This window comes from Rhinopithecus roxellana, chromosome 6 (assembly GCF_007565055.1).
Source record: "Rhinopithecus roxellana isolate Shanxi Qingling chromosome 6, ASM756505v1, whole genome shotgun sequence".
In the NCBI taxonomy this organism is placed as follows: Eukaryota; Metazoa; Chordata; class Mammalia; order Primates; family Cercopithecidae; genus Rhinopithecus; species Rhinopithecus roxellana.
In genome coordinates, this window is record NC_044554.1 from 104,636,327 (window position 1) to 104,654,110 (window position 17,784).

The 17,784-nt window shown below is 59.5% G+C and overlaps 1 protein-coding gene across 3 annotated transcripts in view; it reads right to left on the bottom strand.

Annotated features, from left to right (window-relative positions):
- Nucleotides 1-630: 630 nt before the first annotated feature.
- Nucleotides 631-17,784, bottom strand: part of C6H7orf50 (chromosome 6 C7orf50 homolog) — a 125,286-nt gene continuing 108,132 nt past the window's right edge. For all 3 annotated transcript variants that reach the window (XM_010366643.2, XM_010366644.2, XM_030932271.1), the window contains exons 3-5: nt 11,001-11,194; nt 4,108-4,189; nt 631-1,393 (exon numbers count right to left, since the gene is read on the bottom strand). In XM_010366643.2, the coding sequence (XP_010364945.1) occupies nt 1,214-1,393; nt 4,108-4,189; nt 11,001-11,194 (456 nt within the window). In that variant the 3' untranslated portion in view covers nt 631-1,213. The remainder of the gene's footprint in view (nt 1,394-4,107; nt 4,190-11,000; nt 11,195-17,784) is intronic.

The following is a 17,784-nucleotide window of genomic DNA, read 5'->3' on the forward strand; positions in this document are numbered from 1 at the left end:
TCAGGGCCTGAGCCAGCGTCCCAAGGCTGCCAGGTGGCGGCTGCAGCTACTTTTCTGCTCCACCGTCAGTTGGGGGAGCACTGAGACGGCAGCACAAACCCCAAACCTGAGTCAGGCAGCAGGGAGCTCTGGGGCAGCAGCACCCGGGGCGTCTGCTCTGTGGACACCCAGGCCAGAGCCGCTGGACTCAGCACCCCCCGGGGCCCATCCTGGAACAGACTTGGCCTCGCAGGGGTGCACGGACCTCCTCGCCATGCCCACCCGGCCCCTCCACGGCCACAGCACGGAGTCCTGTGGTCACCGTGGCCCTCTCGATGCCCCGCTGCACCTCACATCACTTGGGGGTGGGGACCACAGGCTGCTGGGAACAGGAAGTGTGTGGCTCGATTGTGTGTGGCCTAAGTGTGTTTCCTGGCACAGTCAGTCACTGCCAGTGCTGGGAAACAGCCGGCCCGAACGCAAGTGGTCAGCCAGCACCCACTGCCAGGAACGCCACACACAGAGCCCCGAATGGCATCCTGGGATGGCCACCACTAAAGACGGGGTCTCAGCCCGGGGCGCGCTGGCATGGGGGACGCGCTGGCATGGGGGACGCGCGTTCTGCAGTCCACAGGCAGGGGGCGCACCGTGCAGAGCAGGACCCACGGTCTCTGGTGGGTCGAGTTTTATTTCAAATACAGCCACAGAGACAGTTTCTGCACAGGTACGTGATCTGACTCCACAAGTCCCCAGCAGGGGCTCCCCATGACCAGCCGTGAGGCTGTGTGGGGTCAAAGGAAAACAGGCAACAGCCAGGCCCCTGGATGGACGCAGGCAGGGCACCAGGAACGCGGCCCACGCAGGGGGATGGGGATGGGGAATCAGGCGGAAGGTGCAGGTTTGCAGCTGGCAGGAGGAGCCAGCATGGCCCAATCTCTAAAATATTCCCGGTAGAAAAATAGACATTTCCCTCCCAAGCAGATTCCCAGGGCTCCAGGGCCCCTCCAAGCCCAGGTGTCTGGGTGATTCCAGAGTGTCCACGCTCTGCACTGAAGGCACTGAACCTGTCGTCACTGTCACAACTGTCTCCGGCCGAGGAGGGTCTGGAGGAGAGAAGGGGCCCTTGCGAGGCTCTGGTGCTGGTGATCCCGGCCCCCACCGCTGGAGGAGCTGCACCCTGTGTGGTCCGAGGCCACCCTGCGCTGGGCAGTGGCCCCGTCCCGTGCTGAACCTGCTAGGAGAGCAGCTGCAGCACCTGCCGGATGCGCTGGACCCTCCCCGGCAGGAGGGGGTCAGGGTCCTCCTCTTCCAGCTCCCGCATCAGAGCTTCTGCCTTCTGCACCGTCAGCTCGCGGGCCCGGCCCTGCAGCCCCTCCAGGTAGGCCAGCATGGTGGAGAAGTGCTCATCGGGAACCTGACAGGGAAGACGGAGTTGGTCAGGGGCAGGGCAGGGCGGGGCCACTGAGCAGCAGGAGACGAGATGGTGCAGCCAAGGACACCCTGGCCTCAGGCTTCATCCTCCCACCGCAGCCCAAGGGTGCACGCGGCCTGGCCACAGACCCTGCCCCAGACGCTGCAAGAAGAAACGCCTGTTAGAGGCAGACAAAACACTGAATCAATCTGTGGCTAAAACAGAAGCCGCACGGGGAGAAGGACATTTCAAAAACATTGTAAAAATCCTCAGAAAAATGAGAAAACATGACACAAATAAAACAGGGGTAGGCCGTGATAAAAGTGCCGTGTACGCTCCGGCATTTGGGGTGCTTTTCTTTCCGCTCAAGGTGGCAGTGGCCAGGCGATCTCATGGTGGCCTGACCCTTGTCTGCTGGTGGTGGGGGCACCTCTGCGCAGGCTCGCCGGCCACCTGCAAATCTGCTCTGCAGACGGGTTTCCTCAGGTCCCTGTGGCAGCAGCTCACAAAACCGGGCTCTTTTCATTATTGAGTTAGCAGAGTTCTCATTCATGTGGGACTTATAAACGTCTCCCATTCTGGAGCAACCGTTTCACTTTCTCGCTAGTTCTGTATGCAGTGCAAAGTCTTAGATGTATTTCTTTCTTTCTTTCTTTTTTTGAGCTGGTCTTGCTCTGTTGCCCAGGCTGGAGTGCAGTGGCGCGATCTCCACCTCCCAGGTTCAAGCGATTCTCCTGCCTCAGCCCCCCAAGTAGCTGGGATTACACGCAAGCATTACCACACCCAGATAATTTTTGTATTTTTAGTAGAGACGGGGTTTTGCCACGTTGGCCAGGCTGGTCTCGAACTATTGACCTCAAGTGATCTGCCCATCTCAGACTCCCAAAGTGCTGGCATTACAGGCGTGAGCCACCGTGCCCCGCTACACAGTCTTAAATCCTGATGAGGATGCTTTCTTGACTTTTCCTTTGTCACTTGTGCTTCTAGAGTCACATTTAAGAAACCGTTGCCTCATCCAAGGTCATGAAATGGACTCAGGTTTTCATGTAAAAGTTTTGGTTTTAGTTCTAAATTTAAGTCTTTGATCCATTTTGAGTTAATTTTTGCATATGGTGTGAAGCTGGGGGCCGCATTAAGTATTAGCGTATTTGTAAATATGTACGGCTACAATACATGTGGAATAAACATGTATAAATGCACATTTGTGTGTTTGTAAATATGTTTAACTATGACAGTATAAGATGTTTGTGTGTGTGTGTGTGTGTGTGTGTGTGTACACACACATATAAATGGCTTTGCCTAACCAAGGATTATTTTTCTGTATAAAAATTTTTGTATAAAGTTTACTTTTGGTAATAGTAACATATAAATAAAACCATGTAAACTTCAGTTAAAAAAAACAAAGCCAAACGTGGACACCCAGTTGTCCCGGGCTCTGTGGAGAAGTTTCCTCCACTTGGAACGGGCTTGGCCCGCGTGCTGGAACCAGCTGCCCCGGGCGTGAGGGTTTCCAGGTTCCCCCAGCTGTTCCAGTCGCTTCTGCTTCCAGCTTTGCGCCCACCCCAGTGTCACGATGAGAGAAGCATGCAGTAGGGCTTACAATCGGGATGCACATGTCCTCTGACTTTGAGGAGAGAGAATGGCTTAAGCCCAAGAGGTTGAGGCTGCAGTGAACTGTGATCATGTCACTGCACTCCAGCCTGGGCGGGACCCTGTCTCAAAACTGCCCACAAAAAACCAACATCAACAAAATAATGAAAGCGGCTGCAGGCTATGCCTGGAATGTCCCAGGGCTGTGAGTGGGGCCAGTGGGCCTGCCCCGCTCTGAGAATCTGCAAACACAGGCACGGCAAGAGAAAACCGCGCCCTGCCCTCAGCGCACATGCACAGAGCACGCAAAGCCTGGTCTCTAGTAACATGGGCGCAGGAGAGCTGGCAAGGCATAACCGTGGGCTCCGCCAGCCTCAAAGGACACAGGCAGCTCCAGCCCACCTCCCAGCGGCTGGGTTTAGTTCAGAATTCTGTCTCGTTTCATTCTGTGAAACCCCATCTCACATCCTGCCCCTGAAAAGGACAGCTGCCCACACTTGCATGTGCAGACACGTGTCACACGCATGCACACACATGCAGACACACGTCACACGTATACACATGTAGACTCACATCACGGACACACGTGCAGACATGTGTCATGCACATGTGCAGACACGCGTCATACACACGTGCAGACATGTCACATACACACTGTGCAAACACACATGTGCAGACTCACGTCATGCATACACACGTGTAGACGCACGTCACACAGACACGTCACACGTACACACTCGTGTAGACACGTCACACGCACACGTGCACAAGGGCAGGTGGCCTCCCTAAGGTCGTCTTGTGTTGGTTTCTGCCCTGAAGGCCGGCAGTGGGGCTCCTGGAGGAGGCAACGCAGCTCATCTCTTAGAACAAGGGCACCAGGAGACCTTCCTTGCGGCGGGCCCTGAGGGCGGCCCTTTCAGACTGTCGCGCTTCCACTGTCAGGGCCCCAGTGTGCACGGACCTCAGCCCCCGGGAGACAGGCCCGCCCTGCCGTGCACGGACCTCAGCTCCCGGGAGATGCGCCCATCCCGCTGTGCACGGACCTCAGCCCCCAGGAGATGCGCCCGCCCCGCTGTGCACGGACCTCAGCCCCTGGGAGATGCGCCCGCCCCACCGTGCACACACACCTTGTCTCTGTCATACATGTGGAGCAGGAGCCACGTCTGCCTTGTCTTCTGAAACCTCCAGTTCTCGTGCTTTTTGGCCCATCTAGGGAAAGGAAGACAAACACCTCAGGGTGCTGGGCAGAAGACTCCCGGGCGCCTGTCTGCCCTGACAGATCTGGGACGCCTCATCTTAGGAGACGGAGCCCCACCAGGCGCTAAACACCAAGGCCTCGGGTGAAGGGGGTTTTTGGAGCCCCTCCCCTGCCCGAGGAGAGGAGCCACAACTCCAGGCCCTGCTGCCGCCTGCCCAGGAAGCTCGTGGACGCCACTCTTACCGTGGCCACCCCAAGGCTCACGACTGCCCTCAAGTCCCCATGGGCTCCCCCGCCCCATGGGTCACACGGATTTTACAGGGGAGGGAGGATGAAACGAGTTTCTCTGGGAGAAAAGGGACCAACTTAATTGACGATGTACTTTCTGTATGAAAATGGGAAGATAGTGAGGAACACACCTGAGTCCAGGCCCTCACAAGGGGGCAGTGGGCCTGGGGACGAGCAGCTCCCGGCTGCCAGAGGGGCGGCTCCCTGGGGCCACAACTGCCCCGCCCCCACCTTGCTCCTGCACTGGGGCCTGTGGACATCAGGCAGCTGCCCGATGGAGCGAAGCCGGTGCTATGGCTAGGGCAGGGAAAGGCAGCATTTACTCCAGAGACCTCCTCCCAGACACGTATTTCCAGGGTCAGGCAGGGCAGCCGAGCCCAGATGCCTCCATCAATGTGCAGGCCCAGGTCTGAAGACTGCAGGCTCAGCACAGACGAGGGCCCTGAGCCTGTTGTGAGCACTGCCCAGCCCGCCTGTCCTCACTGCCATGTGGGTGAGTGGGGTTCTGTGGGTGGGGAGTCCTGTGGGTGGGTGGAGTCCTGTGGGTAGGTGGAGTCCTGTGGGTGGGGCATCCTGTGGGTGAGGGGAACCCTGTGGGTGGGGAGTCCTGTGGGTGAGAGGAGTTCTGTGGGTGGGTGGAGTCCTGGGAGTGGGGAGTCCTGTGGGTGGAGTCCTGTGAGTGGGGAGTCCTGTGGGTGGAGTCCTGTGAGTGGGGAGTCCTGTGGGTGGGTGGAGTCCTGTGGGTGGGGAGTCCTGTGGGTGGGTGGAGTCCTGGGAGTGGGGAGTCCTGTGGGTGGAATCCTGGGAGTGGGGAGTCCTGTGGGTGGGGAGTCCTGTGGATGGGGAGTCCTGTGGGTGGGTGGAGTCCTGTGGGTGGGGAGTTCTGTGGGTGGGTGGAGTCCGGTGAGTGGGGAGTCCTGTGGGTGGGTGGAGTCCTGTGGGTGGGGAGTCCTGCAGGTGGGGAGTCCCACGGGAATGCAGTCCTGTGGGTGGGGAGTCCTGTGGGTGGGTGGAGTCCTATGGGAGGGGAGTCCTGTGGTGGGGAGTCCTGTGGGTGGGGATTCCTGTGGGTGAAGAACCAGCTGTGTACCTGCTAGGTGACACATCAGCACCATGTGCACTGATGCAGGGTTCCTGAGTGATGAGAGGAGCCTCCAGGGAGGTTTAATTTTAGTTCCTTTCCTTTTAGACAGCCCCATGTGGTCTGCTCCCTGGATGTCTGATCCGGCCAGCACTGGCCCCTGTGAGGTGCACCCGGGCCAGCCAGGCCATGGCATCTGCCTGCTGGGGGCTGCTTCCCCGCTGCAGGGAAGGAGTTGGCGTCTCAGCTCTGCCACCTTCTAACTCCCCCACCTTGAGCTGCTGCTTCCACCAGCCTGTTTCCTCCTTGGGAACCTGGAGTGGTGACCCCACTTCACGGGTGTTACCAGAGCCCATGCACGGCGAGTCAATCACAGCTACCCTGCACACTGCCCTCCCATGGGGCCTGAGGCCACAGCACTGCTGCCCATGGCCCTGAACCAAGGGCGCCTCTCTGTCACTGAGCCCAGGCAGGCTTTAAGCGGAGCCCGTCTCCCTCGTCACTGAAGATAAGCTGTCCCGCTCTTGGCCTCATCACTGGGGGAGCAGACACAGCGAGGGACAGGAGACGGGCTCAGTGTCGCCTGTGGGTCCCACAATGCTGGGCGAGGCCTCCTGAGTGATGGCTGCCTCTGCCACTCACCCTGGGGACCGGTCCCTGTGCAGCTGCACAGTTCACAGGACACAATCCTCTTTCTCTCTGCCTAGGTGGGGCAGGAGACAGGAGGCCCCATCTTGGAAAAGGAAAGAGAACAGCCAGAGAAAAGTCCCTTGTCCCTGGCACAGCAGGGGCCCCGGCCACTGCAGGGTCATCTGTCTACAGCAGCCCAGAGAAAAGGGCCTCCTCCCCTGTGGTACTCACCAGCTGGGTGGAGAACCAGAGTCCCTGCTAGCCCACTGGGCTTAAAAAACAAAAAGCGGGGGCAGCCAGGAGCAGTGGCTCACGCCTGTAAGCTGAGCACTTTGGGAGGCTGAGGCGGGCGGATCATGAGGTCAGGAGACTGAGACCATCTTGGTTGATATGGTGAAACCCTGTCCCTACTAAAAATACAAAAAATTAGCCGCGTGTGGGTGGCACATGCCTGTAATCCCAGCTACTCGGGAGGCTGAGGCAGGAGAATCGCTTGAACCTGGGAGGCGGAGGGTGCAGTGAGCTGAGATCGCACCATTGCACTCCAGCCTGGTGACAGAGCGAGACTCCGTCTCAAAACAAACAAAAAAACCCCACAAAAAGTGGGGGCTTCTTGCTGAACCCCCTTCCAAAAGAAAACAGAGAGGTTCTCTGCTGAGACAGCATTTGAAGCCGGCCCACAGCCACAGCGTCCACGTGCTTGTAAGGGCAGCAGGAACTGCCGACCCGGGTGAGTTGACGACCCAAACCCCACAAAGGCCCGAGCGGGGCTGGCGCAGGCAGGGGCCGGGTCTCATGGGTTGGCCGCTCCTCCGATACTGGAGCTGGGCTGTCCCTCAGCAGCAGGACAGCGGGCCTGGGTAGGGAAGGACCCCAAGAAGTGTCTCCTAAGCCCCACTGATGGGATCGTTTGGCCTCTGCTCTGGCCTTTCATTCCAGGGTTCCAGGCCCAGAGGCCACAGGCTGCAGGGAGGCTAAAACGCCATGCTATGCGGGCTCCACGCGGGCCCTGAGGAAGGTGGGCTTGGGCTGCCCCACGGCCGGAGTGACTTGCTCTCGTCTCTCCGCAGATGAGTGGGGGACCCCGTTCCGGCCGGATCCGTGCAGCCTGGGTCCCAGCTCCTCTCTCTCCTGTGGGGGCACCACTTCCTGCCTCAAGCAGACCCAGGCAGGGGGTCGGCCCCTGAGAACAGCGAGCTCAAGCCTGCAGGGACCAGGGAGGCAGTGGTCACCTCGCCACCCGCCCTCAGTGTGAACACCCAGCAGTCGTGGCGGAGGCCCTGAGGAATGCTGGTTTTCTTCTTTCAGTCATATGGAAAGTAAACCTTCAGCTTTCCGTGTTAAACGTATAAACTCTTCTTTCTCTTTAAGGAGGAGCAGGCTTCCCGCTGACAGCCGTGTAACTACCACAGTGGATCCGGCAGCCCAGAGGCCCACGGAAAGCAGAGGGACTGCCCCCACACTCCCCAGCTTCCGCCCACGCAAGGCCAGAGCAACATGGCTCCGAGCTGGAAAATAGAGCTAGGCGACCAAGCCTGGGGCTCCTGCTGGGGAAATGAGGGGACAGTCACAGCCCAGGGAAATAGCACACAACGGCCACAATCCCCCACCCCAGCCCTGCTGCGTAGCTCCCACCAGTCCCAGCTCCACACAAAGCCAGTAGTACCCCAGGAAGGCTGCAGAGGAGCTGAACCCTTGAGATGCCAAGAACAGCCCAGGGCGCGGTCACCAGTCACAGACCAAGGTCACCGTGTGCGGACGCTGCCTAGCCTGTGACCTGGGTTCTAGGGACAGGACATGAAGACCCCACGGGCGCTGGGTCCACGTGTCTGGGGGGACAGAGCCTTCGGGGGATCTGGAGGGGAGACCCCCAGGGCATCCTGGAATGGGTGGGGCGCCCCCGGAGAGATGAGAGGAGACTCTCCACCACGAGGGCTCACCAGAACCATTTGGGGTCTCCTCCACACAGAGCCCACCTGGCCGCAGATGGCTTTGCCTCCAGGAGGAACCCCTCGTGGAAAGCCCATAACACGGCCATGGGCCACGGCGGCCAGCACGCCCTTCCTGAGTCCCAGCCCAGGGCCTCTCCAGGGGAAGGACAACTCAGGGGTACCGACCTTCACCTCTGCCCCTGTGCTGCGGGCTCTGTGGTGGGCCAGCCGTGGCGCGGCCGATGGTCCCCAGCAGCCCCCAGGCTAAGGGCATTCCCCTGTGGGAATCTTGGCTTCCTCTCTTTAGAAAACCCTGAGTTGCCAGGGATACCGTGGGCCCCACACATCCATGTGGGCTCTGATCTGGCAGCAGATGTGGCTGGGCTTGCGGGCGCCCTTGGAAACCCCCAGGAAAGAGGACAAGCTCCTGCCCGGGTGCCCGTGTCTGTGGCTGGCCCTCTGGTGTGTGGATCCCAGGCCCTGGAGGAAGTGCACGTGGGAAGGGGCTGCTTTGTTTCTCAGGAGTAAGGGTCCCCCCTCCTCCCACATCCAGGACACAGCGCCTCCGCACAGGACTTGCTGCTTCGGGGTTGCGAGTAGCACGAGGGGGCCACGGGAAGGTCCCAGAGGGTGTGAGGCCGAGGATGGGAGCAGGGCGGGCTCCCAGGCACCGAGGACATTCCTGTGGGGAGCTCAGAGGGTGTGCGATCATGGAATGGGAGCCAGGGCACCTCCAGGGTGAAGACCAGGGAGTGGCAGTCACGCCATGGAGTGACTGGTCCCCCCTCCTGCCCACGTTCCCAACGTCCCCCTCGTGCTAACAGAGTCCACACTGAGAGCAGCCGAAGGCGCCGGCAGACGTGGGGAGGAAGGAGGATAAACCCCACCCATGTCTGCTCCCCACTCGCCCCAGGCATCAGGTCAGGTCCAGAACACCCACGCCCAGAGACACCTGCTGGTGAAGACAGGAAGGGTGCAGGCGGCACAGCTGCAGGCCCCAGTCGCCCTCTGCCTCCCACAGGGAGCCCACAGTCCATTCCTGCGGCTGGCGCCTTCTAGGCCTGTGTCCAGCCACTCCTCTGTACAGCCCACACCCTGCCCACACCCGGGCTCAAGGCGCTGCACCAACGGCCTCCAAAGCCCCCTCTGTCTACAGCAACTGACCCTGAGGTGGCCTGTGGCCCTGCCTGCCAAGAAGCAGGAGTGGGTGCAGGAGGCAGCGGCCTCACACCACAGCCAGCACCGTCCCCTGGGCCAGGCAGGTTCTCGGATTCTCGGAGCAGGAAAGAGCTCTTGGGGTAGCCCTAGGGACCTGGCCTCAGCGCCACGTTCCCCAGGGAGGGGGAAGCTAAGGCTCCAGAGAACTGACTGGTGCAGAGACCCACGATGACTCAACTGGTTCCAGCCGGATCCAACCAATGCTATGCCTGAGCTCCTTCTGCAACTCCCCAAGGCAGCCTAAGCTCTGAGAAGCAGGAGGCTTGCCCCACTTCCTGAGCCCAGCGCTGAGCCTGATGCAGGGTGGCCAAGAGACCCTCTCCTACAGGTGGAAGGCCCTCCTGGGGATGCACACACAACACACACGTCCACACACAAACACACATGGTTAAACACACGTATACACATGCGCACACACGCATACACACATGCACACATGTACACACGCACACACGTATACATAACATGTATACACACGTATACACACACTCACACGTATGCACAACACACAAACGCACGCACATACATGTAAGCACATGCGCACACATACACACATGTACACACATGAACACATACACGTACACACATGCACATGCATACATATACACAACACGTACACATGTACACACGCACACACATGTATACATAACGTGTACACACATGCACACACGTACACATGCACACACACGCATTCACAATACGTATACATGTGCACACATGTATACACATGCGCACACATACACGTATATACAAAACACGTATACACATGCACACACACGTACACACGTGCACACAGTATACACAACACACGTGTGTGCATGCAGTGTGCACATCCATGCAAGCCCCGCTGTTCATTCTGCCGGCTGCACAGCCACACCGGGTGTTGGCTCTCTGAGGGGCTCCCACACAGATGCAGCTGGAGTCTGTCCTCCTGGGCAGAGCCAGCACCACCCACAGGACCCCCTGCCCCTCAGGGTGATCCCATCACAGGGACCGGACCCAGTTCTTGTCTCCGAGGAAGCCAGCCACACAGACGCTGTGACACCCCTTACTCTAGGCGCAGTTAGCACTCAGGGAGACCGACGGAGCGGACAGAAATGGGCAGCAGTCTGTGCTCGTGAGCACCGGGGAGGTGGCCATGGCCCGCAAGGCTGTGGAGCCCACGCTGAAGCCTCTGACCCCTGCAATCTTGCATCATCCACCCAGCAATGCTGCAGGCAGCCAGGGAGATGGCGCCCTGCGCCTGGCACCTCACGATCCCCGTCTCCCCGCTCTAGGGTGGCAATGGCGCCTCCCGTCACTGTGAGTGAGGGCTGAAGGCCAACTCGAGTTCCCTCCTTCTCACCCCCACGTCCAAGGAGCACCCAGGCCCGTGGATTCTTCCTGCGGTGAGCATGGCTGGGATGAGGTTCACCGTCGGACCCATTTCTAAGAGCACAGTTCCAGGCAACCCCTGCACAGGTGGCAGCTCTGCTGCCGCCCCTGGAAGTTCCTGAAGGCTCTGAGCCATTCAGACAGAAAGGTCAGTGGCAGCAGCACAGGTCTGGCATGAATGCTAATACCCCACTACTCTAGAACCTTCCACACAGTGTGTGCGGGTGAAGGCTGCAAACCCCTCAGGCAAGGGTGGAGACGCATGCCTGGGACAGAACTACGTGGGGCAGGGCCACTTACGCGCAGAGGTAGTCCAGGGCCAGCTCGGCTCCTGAGCGCCTGGCCAGAGGGTGCTGGGCTGCAAGGCCTGCCTCCCGCAGACGTTGCCTCTCCTCTTTCTTCCGTTCCTTTTTCAGCTTCCTTTCCAGGACCCTCTGCTCTTCTGGGGACAGCTCCAGCTCTGCATCCGGCACAGGCCTGAGCACAGCTCCTCCCTGAAAGTCAAGGAACACATCAGGCTTTGGAGATGGAGGGTATCCAGACAGGTGCGCTGCCTGGGGCTTCCTGAGCCCACCCTCGCCTTGGTAGTGGCCAAAAGCTCTGTCCCCAAGCACCGGGCCCAGCCCAGGCTGACACCATCCTGTTGAGCCTGTGCTACAACAAAGAGACAGACGGGTCACGTGAGGATGGCCAGTCCCTTGGGCACACGCCAGGTGCCAGGGCTAGCTGCCCAGAAGCCCCTTCTCCACCCCCATCCACCTACCACAGACTCTTGCCTCCAGAGGCTCTGTGAGGCCCTGCCCTACCCCGCAGGGCGTGGGAATATCTGGGCCGGTCCCCAGGGAGGGGTGAAGGCATGCCTATGCCTGTTATCACACAAGCCAGGTGCTGGCCCAGGACATGACCCAAATCCCGAGGTCGGTGCTTGGGGCCTGCTGCTTTTGGGCAGGTCACTGGCCACCTTGCTCTGCCTGGGCTGCAGGCTGGGGACAGGAAGGGCGACCAGGACCCCAGAGGGAGAGAGAGGGCCTGCTGTGACAATGTGTCTCCAGCCATATCTTGCCAGGAAAGCACAGGCCCTCCGTCTTGCCCACCTTCCCCTAATTAACAAAAGAAGTGGATGGCGCAAAGCGTCAGAGCCGGGGCAGCTGGGCCACAGGGTGACCATGAGGTGACCCCAGCCGCTGTCCACACACTTCATCTTTCCTGGAAAAAATCAGAACATCAGTGTAGACTCTGGGCAAGGCCAGGAGCCCAGGGAAATGGTTCGGGGCGTGGGAATCAGAACCAGATACCACCCACTGGGAGCCAGGGCTTCCAAGAAGGGAGGCCGGGCACGCACAGCCCACACCTGCGCATCCCACCCCAGGGAGAGCAAAGTAAAGTGAGGCAAGGGACCCCCCCGACAGATATATATGCAACCCACCCCCAACACAGACACACATTCACAGACTCACCCCCACAGCCAAACACAGCCCCCATCCCTCACCCATGTTACCACACGGACTCACACACACCCACAAACACATACACCCACACCGACATATACCCACCCACAGCTGACACCCACACCCACCCACCCACACACCACACCCACACACCCACAACCATACCCACACCCAGACACCACGCACACACCCACACTCACATACACCCAGATACACCCACACACACCTAGATACCCACACGCCCAAACCGACCCACACCCAACACACCCATAGACACCCACTCAGACTCCCACACCCAGACACCCACACCCAGACACCCACGCACACACACCACACACACCCATACACCCAAACACACCTAGACATACCCACACCCACCCACACCCAACACACCCAGACACCGACACCCACACACACCCAGACACTCCCCCACACCCCCACACCCACTCACACCTACACACCCACATACACCCACACACACCGACACCCAGACAGCTATGCACACACCCACCCACACACCCAACAAATCCACACCCAAACACCCATACACGACACCCACACACACCCACAGACACCCACGCACAGACCCACCCACATACCCAACAAATCCACACACAACCAGACACCCACAGACACCCAAACACCCGCAGACACCCACACTCAGATACCCAAACACACCCACATACACCCAACACACCCAGACACCCACACACCAGATACCCACAAACACGCACACCCAGACACCCACACCTACATATCCGCCCACACACCCACAGACTCCACACCCACCCACACACCCACACCCACTCACCCAGACACCCACACACCCAACACACCCACACCCACACACCAACACCCACAGAAACCTACACACCCACCCAGACACCCAGACACCCAGACACCCACAAACACCCACACCCAGATACCCACAGACACCCATACCCACACACCGACACCCACAAACACCCAGATACCCAAACACACCCACACACCCACCCAACACACCCACAGACACCCACACACCCACACCCCCACGCCGACACACCCACAGCCACACCCCTAGAGCCTGCTGGGGGTCCATAGCAGGAGGCAACGCCTGGGGGGCGAGGGGCACCCACCCTGGCAGGTGCCCGGCACAGAGAGGCCAAAGAGTCCTGGTGGGAGGGCCTGGGCCGCCCATACACACAGGTAGGAAGCTCCGAGACCCACCAGGCCAGGCCCGCAGGGCTCTGAGGAGCATTTTCATGGTAGGGATGTGGACACCCCCAGGGGAGCCTGGTGACTGACCGGCTCCAACCCGCTCCACGTCCACCTCCTAGGCCCACAGCTGCCAACGGGCAAGCACAGCACAACACCTGGCCCTGAAAGGCAAAACCCCTCCCGGCACAGGCCCAGCCTCTGCCCCACCCCGTGGGCCACGCAGGCCGCGGCTGATGACACAGGCCGAAGTCCATGACACTGTTAGGGCTGCAGAGGGGCCGCCGCAGTGGCCAAGGGCCTGTCAGCCCACATGTGTGAGGCACCTGGACAGGCCCTGAGCAGGTGGGCAGGCCCTGTGGCAGGGTCCCAGGCTGGTGGCCAGAGCGGTGAGGACAGGGCCAAGGCTGTGCGCAACAGCAACGCAGGCGCTGGCCTGGGATGGATGGCGAGGGGGACCTAGGCCGTCTCATACGTGGGCCAAGCGAGGGACCTGCAGGCCCCGCTGTTTCTCAAAGGCTTCCCGAGTGCCCTGCGTGGGGCTGTTTCTTGTGTCAGGCACCAGCCTGGACGCTGTGGAAACAGCTTCCTTCACACCCACCCTTGCTTCTGGTCACCGGCACTCCCGAGCTGACTGGGAGTCACAGTCCAAGTCCCGTGCTCCCGCGGGAGCCACTGTGGCCATGAGGCGGGAAGCTCAGGAGCGCCACTCACTGCCCTGGGCTGTACCTGACACTGGCCAGTGCACCTTTAACTTCTCCTAAGTCACCGATGAACCCCAGAAATGATTTTCAGCTGAAAAACCCCCAACTCCTGTTTCTGTGCTGGGCCTCAACAGAAGACGCAGAGGCAGGTGGAGTGAGGGAGCCGCGCCCAGACAGCCATGGGCCTCGGCGGTGGCCGGCTCCACTCCGTGCCGTCGGCCGCCCTGTGCTGACGCTTGCTGCCTTGGGGTGCCCGCCTCTACTCCATGCCGTTGGCCACCCCGTGCTCATGCTCACTGTCCTGGACCAGGTGATTCCCCAAGGCTGTGACCATGACGTGAGTGGCCCCAGCTATCTTGGGACGACACAGGCGGGCCCTGGGAGGGTGCCAGCTGGAGGGGGCCGGGGGGCAGCAGGTTCGGGCAGGCTAGAAGGCACAGTCCGCGGCAGGGCCAGGGAGAGTGGGGGCAGTGCAGGAGGGTGGTGGGGCTGCCAGGACCCGCTGCTTCCTCTGCTTGGCTGGCACAGTCTCTGGCCCGGAGAGCACAGGGAAGCAAGGCAGGACGACCGTCACCACGGATGAGCAGCAGACAACTTTCTCCAACTGCCACCCACGTGCCGACCCTCCAAAGAACGTGGGTTTCATTGGCAAACACTTTTAGCAAACTTGCCACTATCATCACATAGAACCCCCAAAGTTGCCCCAAGGGCTTGTAAATTACCTAAGTACACACCAAAAAATTTGTAAAAGAATCCAAGTGTCGGCCAGGCGCGGTGGCTCACGCCTATAATCCCAGCACTTTGGGAGGCCGAGGCGGGCGGATCACGAGGTCAGGAGATCGAGACCATCCTGGCTAACACAGTGAAACACCATCTCTACTCAAAAATACAAAAAAAAAAAAAAAATAGCCAGGCGCGGTGGTGGGCGCCTGTAGTCCCAGCTACTCGGGAGGCTGAGGCAGGAGAATGGTGTGAACCCGGGAGGTGGAGCTTGCAGTGAGCCAAGATCACGCCACTGCACTCCAGCCTGGATGACAGAGCGAGACTCTGTCTCAAAAAAAAAAAAAAAAAAAATCCAACGGTCAAAAAGCCTGTGAGGGCCACTTCCACGGACTTGAGTTTCAGGCCTAGGACGCAAAGCCTGGCGCGGCCGCCAGGGCTCACTCCCGGCTCCTGCCGGCTCCAGGATTCTGGGAAGGGGCAGACCTCGGGCCCGTTGGGCCCCTCTAGGCCCAGTGTCCACCCCACAGACCCTGCAGGCTGGGGCCACTCTCCAGGGAGAGGTGTGCTGGGAGGCTTTGAGCCGACACTGTCAGGGCAAGAATCTCTCTCCTAACGTGATGGCTTTCCGACACAGATGGGATGGGCCCTGTGGAGGGAAGCACTGGCCTGTCACAGACGTGTGATGTCTAAAGCCGGCATCTCTGGACCATCCCAGTGCAAGCAGAAAACCATGTAAAAGTACAGTCACCCTATCTCAATGCTAGGACAGTCTCCGGCATTTCAGACTTGACGACATACAGACACTCAAATGAAGTATAGAAAAATAAAAATTCCAGCCACACATTCTCTCCCCTGCGGTTAGATGTCTTCAGGATTACATTTGAAAACGCATAGAACAATTCAATGTGCATGAAAAGCTTCACACAGGACACGGACCCACACAGACAAACTGCAACCCGAGGACCGGGATGGTGACACGGCCTGTCACTGCACCTACACTGTGTTTTACAACGTGAACACTTTCACAGACTACCTCAAGCAACGTGGCACATGCGCCGTTAAACACGAAATCCTTACCATCAGGATTGACAATGTTCCCTGGACTCAGCAAACACTGAAAACAAACCAGAGCCAAACCCTACAGGCTGGGAGGAGCAAAGAGGATCAGTGGCCACGGCAGCTTCCAGAGGAGAGAGCCCTGACATTCTTACAGAGAAGCTGACACTGTTTGAGAAAATACAACTGCATGACAACTATGTTTTTCCTTTACGTCTATAACTCCTTTTTTTTCTTTTTTGAGACGGAGTCTCGCTCTGCTGCCCAGGCTGGAGTGCAGTGGCCAGATCTCAGCTCATTGCAAGCTCCGCCTCCTGGGTTCATGCCATTCTCCTGCCTCAGCCTCCCTAGTAGCTGGGACTACAGGCGCCCGCCACGTCGCCCGGCTAGTTTTTTGTATTTTTAGTAGAGACGGGGTTTCACCGTGTTAGCCCGGATGGTCTCGATCTCCTGACCTCGTGATCCGCCCGTCTCGGCCTCCCAAAGTGCTGGGATTACAGGCTTGAGTTACTGCGCCCGGCCTAACTCCTAACAAGAGACACAGAGAAGAAATGACAATCATTTGATTTGAAAAGGTTCCTGTAGACTTGACTGAGGCAGCAGAGCCCCAAAGGCTCCTTCCCGCCCACCCCGCCCATCCATCTGTGTGACACAGGCCCGTCGTGAGCCGTGCTCCAGCATGAGATGCCACAACGCACTGGCTCTTCCTAGAGATGTCCAAGGCGGGTAACACGTGCTAGTTGCATCCCAACTGAAAGAATCGGCAAAAATAAAACCATCATCATTTCCCAGGTTTCTGAATTTAAGCCAACAGGAAACGAGGGAGAAACACGCGGGGCTCCATAAAGCCGGCCTGGCACGACTCTGGCACCAGGTTCCTGCACTGGACTCCAATCTCCAAGGTTCTGAATTTTCTTAAGTGACGACCGTGAACATCACATGCACAGAAACGAGCCCCAAGAAGGGTATGTCGGCCGCCGGCCATGGCAACGTTCAGGTTGGTCTCATCTTGTCCCGGCCTGAGCCCGGATCTCAGATCCCTGCACCGATTCCATCTACAGCCCCTTCCTCGCTGCGGGCCCTCCCTGCCCTGCAGGGATGTGCTGACCCAGCGCACTGAGCACAGGTGTGCAGGCTGTGCGGTGAGAGCCCCGGGGCTGGGAGGAGCAGGCAGCCTTGGTCCAGCAGGTCCTGTGTGGGGGCCGCGTTGCCGGGCAGGGCCTGACAGGACTGCTGTGGGCTCTGAGAACAACCCCAAAGGACAGTGACCCCTGCCCAGTCTCTCCAGCCTGGGAATGAGCCTCCCTAGCCACGGCCTCACACCAGGGAGGTGTGACAGGAAGTAGCCTTGGTGGCTACTGGGTTCCTGCTAAATTGTGGGGGAGGGGTGTGCCAGGGGGTGAGGAAAGAGAGGTGAGGTCAGGAAGAGGCGTGGGCTCCCTGTCCCCTGGGTATGAGAGCCGGTGTGTGGGCTCCCTGTCCCCCGGGTGTGAGAGCAGAGGCGTGGGCTCCCTGCCCTCCCCCTGGGTGTGACAGCAGGTGTGGGCTCCCTGTCCCCCGGGTGTGAGAGCAGGTGTGTGGGGGAGCTGGGGGTGAGGAAAGAGAGGTGGGGTCAGGAAGAGGCCTCAGGTCTTTGTCAACCTGAGGCTGAGGGAGGAACGTGCAAGTCCCTGTCTCATGAGAAGGGTTTGGGCCATAGGGAGACCCTGCGGAGGCTGGGCTCATGCAAGCTGTCAGCTGCCAGTGCCCGCAGGCATCCACGCTGCTCTGGATTCAGGGTTTAGAGAAAGCCCTCTGTTCCAGCCAGACCTTCCCGTTTCCCCTCAAGTCTAAGGGAGCAGGGCCTTCACCTAAGAAAGGAGGGCAGAGTGGGGAGACCCAGGGCTGACCAGAAGGCAGGGAGGGGACGAAGGGCTGACCCAGGAGAGCAGGGAGGACCCAGGACTAACCCAGAGG